This window comes from Chiloscyllium plagiosum, chromosome 40 (genome assembly GCF_004010195.1).
Source record: "Chiloscyllium plagiosum isolate BGI_BamShark_2017 chromosome 40, ASM401019v2, whole genome shotgun sequence".
NCBI classification, from domain to species: domain Eukaryota; kingdom Metazoa; phylum Chordata; class Chondrichthyes; order Orectolobiformes; family Hemiscylliidae; genus Chiloscyllium; species Chiloscyllium plagiosum.
This window is the reverse complement of record NC_057749.1, coordinates 16,751,062-16,763,172: the sequence shown is the minus strand read 5'-3', so window position 1 is coordinate 16,763,172 and position 12,111 is coordinate 16,751,062. Positions and strand designations below refer to the sequence as shown.

At 40.7% G+C, this 12,111-nt stretch overlaps 1 protein-coding gene across 2 annotated transcripts in view; it reads left to right on the top strand.

The window, feature by feature from the left end:
* The first annotated feature begins 220 nt into the window (after positions 1-220).
* The window catches only part of furina (furin (paired basic amino acid cleaving enzyme) a), a 105,166-nt gene continuing 93,275 nt past the window's right edge, over positions 221-12,111 (top strand). For both annotated transcript variants that reach the window (XM_043680489.1, XM_043680487.1), the window contains exon 1: positions 221-969. In XM_043680489.1, the coding sequence (XP_043536424.1) occupies positions 799-969 (171 nt within the window). In that variant the 5' untranslated portion in view covers positions 221-798. The remainder of the gene's footprint in view (positions 970-12,111) is intronic.

Genomic DNA, 12,111 nt, shown 5'->3' with positions numbered 1-12,111 from the left:
AAGGAACCAGGAACAGTGTTGACCAGGTTGTTGACGTCATGGCGATGGGAACGGGTGGCTGACGTCTTGGGAGGAACCATGTGATCGGCTCTTACGCATGCGCACAAGGTGGGAGGGCGTGTCCGCCGGCCGGGTGGGCGGGGAAAGAGGCGGCGCCTATCCCACGCCGGTCCGCATTCCCGTCGCGCGCGGGGATTGGTTGACCGAGCGGGAACGGGCGCGTGCCTGCACACCCTTTCCCCTCCTCCCGCCCGAACGTGTGCGCGCACGCGCGCGAGGGGACGGGGGTTTGTTCGCTCGGAGCTGAGGGAGGGACCAGAGGCTGTCCGTACCGTGTCCGTGTGCCCGCTCCCCGGTGCCGTCTGTCTCTCACATACACACAGAGCACCCTGTCGCCTCATCATGGACACCCGGCACCGCCGCTGAGGGCCCGCTTTCGGACACTGACCCACCGTTTGCTCATTTAAAAGAAAATATTTTCTCTCAGACATCCCTCTCCACCGAGTGACCGGTCCGTCAGGAGCGGGAGGAGGACCGGCGAAGGAGACGGTGTGAGCGGCCATTCGACTTAACCCCCATCCCGTCACCGGGGGCCGGTCTCCCCTCCCTCCGGGACTGAGTGAGGGAAGGGGGAGAGAGGAGGAGTGTGTGTGTGTGCAAACCACCCCCGGAGGAGACTGAGCTCCTGGGAGGACTCCCCTCGAAGAGAAGGCACTGGCCGGAGTGTGAGAGCGACAATCCCCCCCCCCCCCCCCCACCCTCCGCCTGACCCCTGGACTGTGAACCCGGGCCTCGGGGATGGAGTGGGGGCTGAAGGCCGTCCTCTCGTCCTGGACCCTCATCGCGCTGTGCTCTGCTTCCCCGACCCCGCCGAAAGTTTACACCAACAGCTGGGCGGTGCAGATCCCCGGCGGGCAGCAGGAGGCCTCCAGGGTGGCCAGGGAGCACGGCTTCATCAACCTGGGACAGGTGAGCAAACTGCATCTCTGTACTTACACCCTCTCCACCACATCCAAAAGCGAGCCTCGTTTTGTTTATAAGTTACGAACGAATGAGTTAATTCACAGTAACTTTTCCGTCCCGTCCTGTTTTTATTTTAAAAAGAAAGGCATCCCTGGCAACTTTATTTCAAAACTCAGGACGTTTAAATGACTTTTAAAGAAATAACCCTTTGTCATTTGTGGTGACGATATTGTGATGATTCACATTTTAATCAGTAGGAAGATGCATGAGCTGTTCACAGAAGGTTGGTCACTTTGTTTTGTTCCGGCGAAACTTTTGGTTTAAGATCAAACTCCGAAATTTCAGCTCTTCCCATTAGAGTTTGTTTTTCTTCCTATTGTTTACCTGTATTTTGAATGTACTCCTTACAGAATCTGCTGTAAATTTAAAAAGGGATTCAATTAGACATTTCTAAGATCTAAGGGCAAAGGTGATTTGTCTTCAGAGATCCGACAGGAATGATGGGCTAATTGATAAATTTATAGCCTCAAGGAAACTGATTTTGCTTCAAGTAGTCACTTGTCCTGCATTCTGTATTGCAATAACTTTGTATGAATATTTTTAGTCTCACCCAATTTGTTTTTCTGATAACGTGTTATTCAGTTAACTACTCATGCCTGATTATCAGTTACATCTCTCTCTCTCATCTACAACAACATTGCCAGGGATTCACGACATAGAGAGGCTGTGGACAAGAGACTCATGCAATCTGAAGGGTTTATCATTGAGTCATTGTGCTCTAATTTCTATTTTACATAACTGTCTTACAGGTATTTCCTAAGTAGTGTAGTTCCATTATATAACCAAAACCAGAGTATGTTCCCACTGTATGTGTACTCTTGTCCAACATTTTTCATCTCCTGATTCTTATAATTACTTAGGAGAAATGAAAACATCTCTCTGCTTAAATACAACCCACATTTATTATTTGTATACTCAATTTTTAATGCTACAGAAACTAAAGCACGGACTGTTCAGTAGAGTTGAGCGGGTGGAAAATAGTGGAGATTCAGTTTTGTATTCAAAAGTCTACAGTTTGAATAGATTTTACTTGTTGCTTACTTGGGTCTCTCTCCACAAACTGGAATGGGGGTATTTGTGTTGTAATAAAGTAATGCAATTTTGCTGTGTGCTACCACTTGTATTACAAGGCAGGAACAAGTAAGGAGAAAACTAGGACTCTTGGAGCTCAATAGAATAATGCTTCCAAGATAGGACAAGGAGCTTCATATCACTGTATGTGAATTTCAGATCTTTAGATGTCGACCAATTTTCATTATGTTGCAATTAGACTTACATTTTGTTTTGATGTCTGAAAGTGCGTCACATGTAGTGATAGAAGTTTTAGTAATTCAAGGTTTAATATTTGATGTATATGATCCAAAGTATGTATTTAGGTAACTAAATACTAATATCCTTAACTAAAAGTAATGATTTGCACTGTCTACAAGTGCAAATTTTATTTCCATTTAAAAAAATCTCAGACCACAATTTTTCTAAACTAATTGATATATGGAAACTGGGAAGTAGATTTAACCATTATCTCTCAAATTTAATACTACTTGTAAATATCCAGTTTTGAGTGAGCTAACTGACTGTCCACATATGATACACTAGCCTGGCTTATTTGTGCTGTAGTGTTTTTTTGTTTCTGTAAATCATGTTCCTAACTATTGCCAATTGTTTGAAGAGGCTCAGCATAGTATTCCTGCTCTTTTAACGTGTTATTCACAATTGCTCACAGGACATTGATGAGGGGCTGGGACTCAGAATTCACAGATGTACAATGTGATTAAAACAATAAGCAAGGTAGTCTTTTACAATTTGAGCTTCAGATTGAGAGTGAGCTTGTGTCTCTATACTTTGGAAAGCAGTGAATATAACCATTATAATGTCACTAAAGCAAATGGGAGGTTCAGATGACAAGCTAAACTAAATGTATGTTGCTCTTTTAATCATCTCATATGGAGTTTGGCGTAGTGTTATTTATGGTGACTTTTAATCTTTCTGTGCTGCTCATTTTTATCTCCATTAGCTGGTGTTGCCTGTCTGGAGATCTGCTTGAGTCAGGAAATCTGCAATTAAAGAGGGCACCAAATGCTTGTGGTGGGTGTATGTTTGGAGGTGGGGAGGGGGTGCGGTGGAAGTGTAATGGGAACTCAAAGTTCTGAAAATGTCTCTGGTGACACTGGATTCTTTGTATCACAGGTTGTATTTTGCAACAGGAGCTGAGCATCAAATTACACTGACATTTTTGTTTGATAACCAAGTTGCTTGAGTGAAATAGATTTTTGAATACATTTAGAACTGTTCCTACAGTAATTTTTAAGTGTATGAAACTCACGTTAGTCATACTTGTAAAATAAACTTACTGCTTTGGGGTTAAAAGAGAGATATTGTTACAGACAAAGTGGTTACTGGTCTAATGTGGTAATTCTGAACTCTGATTTTCAATAGCTTTCTCATGCTATTGAGTAATTTTCTAGAGCAGCCTCAATGAAATGTTCACCAGTTTAATTTTGCCCAAGGCTACATTTGACCTTTTCGTAGAATATGGCAATCACTTAGAATGACATGACTTTTATTTTGTATTAGGAACAAGAGGAGACTATTTAGCTCCTTGATTCTATTCTGCATCCAGTGAGATGGCTGCATCCTGGCTCCATACATCGTAAATCACAAAAGTTACAGCCTGACTTCCAAAAATAAAACTCACTTTGTTGTTATTGAGGTGGTTCATGTACAGATTCAGTGAGTTAAAAATCGCAACACCAGGTTATAGTCCAACAGGTTTAATTGGAAGCACACTAGCTTTCGGAGCGACGCTCCTTCATCAGGTGATAGTCTGAAGGAGCGTCGCTGCAAAAGCTAGTGTGCTTCCAATTAAACCTGTTGGACTATAACCTGGTGTGTGAATTTTAAGGAGAAAATGAGGACTGCAGATGCTGGAGATCAGAGCTGAAAATGTGTTGCTGGAAAAGCGCAGCAGGTCAGGCAGCATCCAAGGAACAGGAGAATCGACGTTTCGGGCATAAGCCCTTCAGGAATGAGGAAAGTGTGCCCAGCAGGCTAAGATAAAAAGTAGGGGGGAGGGGCGTTGGAAATGCAATAGGTGGAAGGAGGTCAAGGTGAGGTGATAGGCCGGAGTGGGGTGGGGGCGGAGAGGTCAGGAAGAAGATTGCAGGTTAGGAAGGTGGTGCTGAGTTCGAGGGATTTGACTGAGACAAGGTGGGGAGAGGGGAAATGACGAAACTGGAGAAATCTGAGTTCATCCCTTGTGGTTGGAGGGTTCCTAGGCGGAAGATGAGGTGCTCTTCCTCCAGCCGGCGTGTTGCTATGGTCTGGCCTGCATGTCCTTGGTGGAGTGGGAGGGGGAGTTGAAGTGTTGAGCCACGAGGTGGTTGGATTGGTTGGTCCGGGTGTCCCAGAGGTGTTCTCTGAACCGTTCCGTTGCGGTTTGTGGAAAGTGGACTAGACAGACTTTGGTTGTTTCTAGTAAGCAATTTGTATGCTATAATCTAAAAATGGTCCTGTCCACACACCACATTACTGCTCATACTGTTGTAAAATGTCAGACTAGATTGTTTCCAAATCTCGGGAATGAGGTTTGGATTCATGGTTCTGACTTGAGTAGAGGAGTATTGCTGAGTTAGGAGTGAGCTCTGAAAAACTGTTTGCATAAAGTACATATTGAGAACAGGATGTGTGCAAAATACAGTATTCCTCTTTATCACAGTGACCAGGTTTGCTGCTGTCAGAGGTCATGAGTTGATCAGTTCTTGTTTTAATGTGTGTACACCCTGTTTGCAAAACAGGTGACTTCTAACCAGAAGAAAATAAGTTCTAGATATTTAAATACCCTGCTTGAAGTGTCTTGAATTCTTGTAGACCTTCATGTTCTACTTTTGGAGAGGAATTTTAAAAATAAATCAAGACAATGGCATCTCCTGTGGACTGCCTGCACTACCACAATAATCAACAGTGATGGCAGGTGTCAACACTCAAAATGACAGCTCCAAATGTCAGATAGCAAATTCACAGGCAGAACTTGCTTCTGAAGGATTGATCTTCACAGTCATAGGCTAAGATACAGTAGATGAAGATCGTCACTTCTCATAGATGGAAGGATGCTATAAAATTGAAAGTTTTGTTTGTATTTTATTGTACTTTTTCCAAACCTGCAAATAAACCTGTGTGGATGCTTTCCAAATTCCTGAATTAAACAAAGCCTGTACTCATTTCCTGAAACTTCAGGCGTGTTTCTGAGTAAAGATAATTCACCGTTTACCGGGAAAGAGATGTGGTGAGGTTGAGGTGGTTGATTTGCAAATATGCATTGTCACGTAATGGTGCAACTTGAGCAGCACTCTTTTGAATGCTTGCCATATTTTGAAGAGTGTGCATCTTTTTGCTGACTTAAAAATAAATTTTGATTTAAAAATTTTAAAGAAAAAAATAGTTGATTGTAAAATGTATTTAGGTTTTTTAAAGTCTTTGTCCATAGACCTGTACTTCTGAGTTTGAATTTGTTGACTTTAAACAGGTCTCCAATTTTAGTAGCTTTGCTTTTATTAGAGCTCAAACTTAACATTTGCCAGTGTAATTATGTGGCAACAGGTTTCCTTATGTACAGTAACTAATTGTAATTCATTAGTATTGGAACAGGCGTTGAGATTTTAAATGCTGAGCTTTGGAAGTGGTGAATATGATTAAGTAAACTTGTAATTGTCTGAAACATGGAAACAAATTTAATGCTGAAATCTGGCCCTTCATTCATAGTATGCTTTGAGGTGGATAGCAGAAAAAGGGAGTATTAATGTGATGTTTTGTTTTTGTTTGGCTTTTGGGAGTGGCTCATGCCGTAGTTAATACTCCCTCACACGCAAGTTGCTACTGGGATATTATCACGTGTTTGTACTAACAGTAACAGGAAAAAATCAATTATTATCGCTTTGATTTTGCATTTGTTCTGGTGACACACCTATAACCACCTAAACTTTATCCTATAGCAAAATGCTGTCTCCAGATGCAACCCTGGTTTGATTGGACAAATCCTTTTGTATTGTGGTGTATTAAGTTATAAAATCCATCTACTCTCAAACATCACTTTAAATGATATTGATTGCTATTCCTGAGCTATCTCTCTGGAGGGCAATTATTTTAAGAACACTTATAAGATTTGAAACAAATGATACTTTTTTTAAATTCCAATCTCTGCAGTTAATTCTTTCTCAGGAAAAAATGTGTGGAAGTTAGTCTGTGTAGTCAAAGAATATAATCTTTGGTTTCCTATTACGTATCACACAAAGTTGCATTTTGGTTTTTACAGTAACCATGTGTATGTTATAGTAAAATTTCACATTAATGTTAATACAACTGCAGGGTAGTGTTTTGCATTGAGTTGTCACTGCAGAAGCATCAAATGTGTAAATAACTTCGATTGCCATTCTCAATCACCATTGGGACTGGAATGTCATGTACTGTGTCACTTTGTCTCGCGAAGTGGTGATGAGCATTCTGATATTTGCATGTCTTTGTACTATAATGAAATGTTGTCATAAGTTCCTATTATACCTTGGTTACTCGACATTTGAGGGGAAATGATTAAACCTGGAATTTAGGGAATAGATTTTGAGTTTTATTCCCCCGTCCTGCCCCCAAAATTGGGGGTTCCTGACTCTGGAGGTTTGTTGCTCTATGTTACTGTACTTCTGCAGGTAGTGATGTTTATAATCCATTCAAATGACTGTTCATCATAAAACCTAAATACCAACTAGATTTTCAAAGCAGTTGAATGTCAGCCAGGTTCAGTTTGCCTGCACCAGTACTTCCAGATGAGGCTGTTGCCCCCCACCCTGCAATCCCCCATTCCTAATTCAGAGATGCTGAAACAAATTGCAGCACCTCTGCTGTTTCAATAGCTGAACTTAAAATCAAATCTGGGATTCTGTCAGTTTTTGAAGATCTCCTGATTGTCTTTGGCAGTTGAGGCATTAGGAAATCAAGTCTTTGATATGTAAATTGATTCAGACACCACAACGTAGTATATAGGATCCTTGGATAATCAGAGGAATGAATATTGTTAGGAGTGGAGAGTACCCTGCACCATCCATAAGTTAGCAAGATTTTTTTTATTTACTCAAGCGATATGGGCACCACTTATTTGGCATTTATTGCCAAAGAGGTAAAGGAGCTGTTGAGAAGGATTTTGATAAATGTTACATTTCACAGGTAATAGGGCAGTGCTTAATTTTCTTAGAGCAATGCAATATTAATAGATCATTGCGTGGCGCAGTGTTAGAATGCCTATGATGTGCCAGTTCATTTTTTTTTAGTCATTTTCTGTACTACTTTTTCCAGAATAAATACTGGCACTAATATATAACATTCGACTCCATGAGGTTTAAATATTTACTATCTTTTGACTTTGTAGTTTTATGACTTTCTTCCTAAGTTGGCTTAAGGAGTAGGGATATTGGGTGGAAGAAGTGAGTAGGAAAAATCAGTGGTTTTATTCAGTTAAAATTTCTATTTGTGCAATAAAAAATTGTGGACTGTTTTATTTATTGTCACCACAGTCTCTCCCCTTACTGTGACATTCGTGCATACATTCACGAGCAGGAATTGTTGCATGACCATTGGGAATGGATATTGCATTTTGTGAGAGGTACATTTAGGTGAAATAGTCATGTTTAATGGAAATAATTGGAAATGATGAATGAGGATCATGCGAAGAGCTTATTGGCACAACATTAAAATGCATTTACTAATTTTTTTTTTCGTGGAGCATTTTGGTACCAATGTGCAAGGTAAGCTACAAAACACTAGAATCTGTCTGCTTTGGCTGGGTAATGGCAGCACCATCAGGAAGTACTGCAGAAAATGTTTCCCATAGGAACTTTATTGGATGAAATAACTATTGAAGGGAAAACCAGGATGACTTTTGCAAGAATAAACATAGAGATCTTTAACCTGTTCAACTATCGGCTTACATGGGATAAGTAACAGGAGAGTAGTACATTTTAATTTGCCCAATGGAGGCTCATTGAAATGGAGATTAATGAGGTTTCGTTTCCAAAAGAATTGAGATTGTAATGTAACTATTAATTTGAATTACCTATTCATTTTGTTTGAGCAGTATAAATTCCGGCTCATCTGAATATTGACAATCGTTTGACTGTTCAGCCCTCTGTACTGAGAACATTGAGGGCGTTCTTCCCCATTCTACTTTTGAAAAGATTTGGAGAGCCAAGAAGATTTGTACACTATAACTGTTGAAAAATCCACATGGTTTACAACCATGTTAGGTTTGTTTTTGCATAATCTGTCAGGTTAGAAATCTAATCTTTGCAAGCAGCAGTGCATGAAATCAGCCAAATATAGATTGTGGCCTTGAGTGTACCTTGCATTCTATTAAGATCTGTATTTGAATTTGGAAGACAGCTGTTCTGACATGCATACTGGAACAACATAATTAAACCTTGCACTGCAACTGAGATGATAGCTGTTTTCTACACCGTGTTAATAAAAATGTAAAGTTGCTAGGAAATCCATTTTGTATATCATTAATTGAACATGTTATTTTAAAATTATCATACAAAGTAATTTCTAATATCAAAATAATATCAAAGATAATTTTAAAAACATGTCTCTGTATTAAAGGTTGTCTTGAAGATTATTTGAGATAACTGCATTGTCTTTAGTATTCGGGAATAGTACAGATTGTTTTTGTTTCATTCATCTTTCACTTCAATTCAAGTGATGGGTAACCATTGTAGTAGACTCAAGATGATGCATCAAACCATTATTTGCGCTGCTGTTGAGTTAGCTTATTCCAACTAAGTATTTTTCTAAAGTTAGCTAGTGTATTCCTTTTTTGAATAGATTTCACCTGCGTGATAAATATGTTAGATTTAGATTAGATTCCCTACAGTGTGGAAACCGTGCCAACCCTCGCCTGTTGCGTTAAATATCAAATGTTTTGGGGAATCCATTGGCATTACTAAGCATGATTTAGCAGGTTCTTGGGTGTTTGCAATGCAAATGTAGGGGAAAACTGCATCAAATGAGCAGGACCATAATCTTCAAATTGCTAATGTTACAGCATTTTAAAATCTTTTTTCCTTTGTTTGGAGTGTTACTGCAGTTTGTTAGTAATTGAGCTATTCACATGTTTGAATTAGATTTCTAGTTCATGTAATTGATGTAAAATATGAGCATTAAGTCCAAGTGTATTTGGCAGTTAAATAATTGCATCTTTTAAGGATAGTTTATATCTGGGATTGGATTGAAATTTTCTAATTTAAGGATACAGCAGATCAGAAAAAAATGTCCCTTAGGTATTGGGCCCAGCAAGTGTCTGTTGTTTGTTCCACATAAGCCTTCACCCTGCATCATCTCACCCTATCTGTACATCTTTGCATTCCTTTCTCCTTGATGTGCTTATCTGACTTCCTCTTAAATACTTGTAAACTAATCCGCTTAATTAATCCACGAGGTAGTAAATTCAACATAGCAGTGTTGGTGCAGATGCTTCTTGCTGGATTCCTCATTGTATTTATTAGTTATTAGTGACTATCTTGTATTTATGGCCTGTTTTCTGATGCTTTGAGTTACTGTAAATTGTATCAAACGATTAGAAAACAATCATCTTGGTTTATTAATGTCAATTTAGATTGGCATGCTTGGAACTGTATCCTAACAGGATGCTGTGCTTTCGGGAAGGGTGGGAGGGATCTGGAAAGGATGTTGAGAATTAGGGTGACATTTCTGTTATACAAGAGAGTAATTACATTGTGGACCTTGCTTCCATGTTGACTGTTTGTTTGTGACTGGCTTTGATATAGTTGAAGGGAAAGAAATTGAAGGAAAAGCAATAGAAAGAGGTGCAGAGAGGGGTTTAATGAAGTCAGGTGAGAAGAAGCTTGTGTGGACCATAAATGCTGGCATTTCCCACTTGGGTATGAATAGCTTCTTACTGTGCAGTTGATTTTGTATACTAGAAAATTATTTTCTTGGATTGGTGAGATTTTTGACTTGTGAATTTCTTAACTAATTTTTTAAATTTTTGTTGGGCGTTGATGTATGAATTAGCCATAGAATCATAGAGATGTACAGCATGTAAACAGACCCTTTGGTCCAACCTGTCCATGCCGACCAGATATCCCAACCCAATCTAGTCCCACTTGGCAGCACCCGGCCCATATCCCTCCAAACCCTTCCTATTCATATACCCATCCAAATGCCTCTTAAATGTTGCAATTGTACAGCCTCCACCACATCTTCTGGCAGCTCATTCCATACACGTACCACCCTCTGCATGAAAAAGTTGCCCCTTCGATCTCTTTTATATCTTTTCCCTCTCACCATAAACCTGTGCCCTCTAGTTCAGGACTCCCCGACCCCAGGGAAAAGACTTTGTCTATTTATCCTATCCATGCCCCTCATAATTTTGTAAACCTCTATTAGGCCACCCCTCAGCCTCTGACGCTCCAGGGAAAACAGCCCCAGCCTGTTCAGCCTCTCCCTGTAGCTTAAATCCTCCAACCCTGACAACATCCTCAAATCTTTTCTGAACCCTTTCAAGTTTCACAACATCCTTCCGTTAGGAAGGAGACCAGAATTGCACGCAATATTCCAACAGTGGCCTAACCAATGTCCTGTACAGCCGCAACATGACTTCCCAACTCCTGTACTCAATACTCTGACCAATAAAGGAAAGCATACCAAATGCCGCCTTGGCCCATCTAGTCCAGATCCTGTTGTAATCTGAGGTAACCTTCGCTGTCCACTACACCTCCAATTTTGGTGTCATCTGCAAACTTACTAACTGTACCTCTTATGCTTGCATCCAAATCATTTATGTAAATGACAAAAAGTAGAGGACCCAGCACCAATCCTTGTGGTCACAGGCCTCCAGTCTGAAAAACAACCCTCCACCACCACCACCCTCTGTCTTTTACCTTTGAGCCAGTTCTGTGTCCAAATGGCTAGTTCTCCCTGTATTCCTTGTTAATCAGTCTCCCATGGGGAACCTCGTCGAACATCTACTGCTCTGCCCTCCTCAATCTTTGTTACTTCAAAAATCTGAATCAAGTTTGAGAGACATGATTTCCCACGCACAAAGCCATGTTGACTATCCCGAATCAGACCTTGTCTTTCCAAATACATGTACATCCTGTCCCTCAAGATTCCCTCCAACAAATTGCCCACCACTGAGGTCAGGCTCATCGGTCTATAGTTCCCTGGTTTGTCCTTACTACCTTTCTTAAACAGTGGCACCGCGTTTGCCAACCTCCAGTCTTCCGGCACCTCAGCTGTGACTATCGATGATACAAATATCTCAGCAATCACTTCTCTAGCTTCCCACTGAGTTCTCTGATACACCTGATCGGGTACTGGGGATTTATCCACCTTTAACCGTTTCAAGGCATCCAGCACTTCCTCTGTAATCTGGACATTTTGCAAGATGTCGCCATCTATTTCCCTACATTCTATATCTTCCATATCCTTTTCCCCAGTAAATACTGATGCAAAATATTCATTTAGTATCTCCCTCATTTTCTGTGGCTCCACACAAAGGCCATCTTGCTGATCTTTGAGGGGCCCTATTCTCTCCCTAGTTACCCTTTTGTCTTTAATATATTTGTAAAAACCCTTTGGATTCTCCTTAATTCTATTTGCCAAAGCTATCTCATGTCGTGTTTTGCCCTCCTGATTTCCCTCTTAAGTATAGTCCTACTTTCTTTATCCTTTTCTAAGGATTCACTCGATACAGTCTCTATCTGACATATGCTTCCTCCTTTTTTTTAACCAAACCCTCAATTTCTTTAGTCATCCAACATTCCCTACACCTACCAGCCTTCCCTTTTCACTCTGACAGGAATATGCTTTCTCTGGATTCTTGTTATCTCATTTCTGAAGGCTTCCCATTTTCCAGCTGTTCCTTTTACCTGCGAATATCTGCCCCCAATCAGGTTTCGAAAGTTGTTGCCTAATAATGGGCGGCACGGTAGCACAGTGGTTAGCACTGCTGCTTCACAGCGCCAGAGACCCGGGTTCAATTCCCGCCTCAGGCGACTCTCTGTGTGGAGTTTGCACATTCTCCCC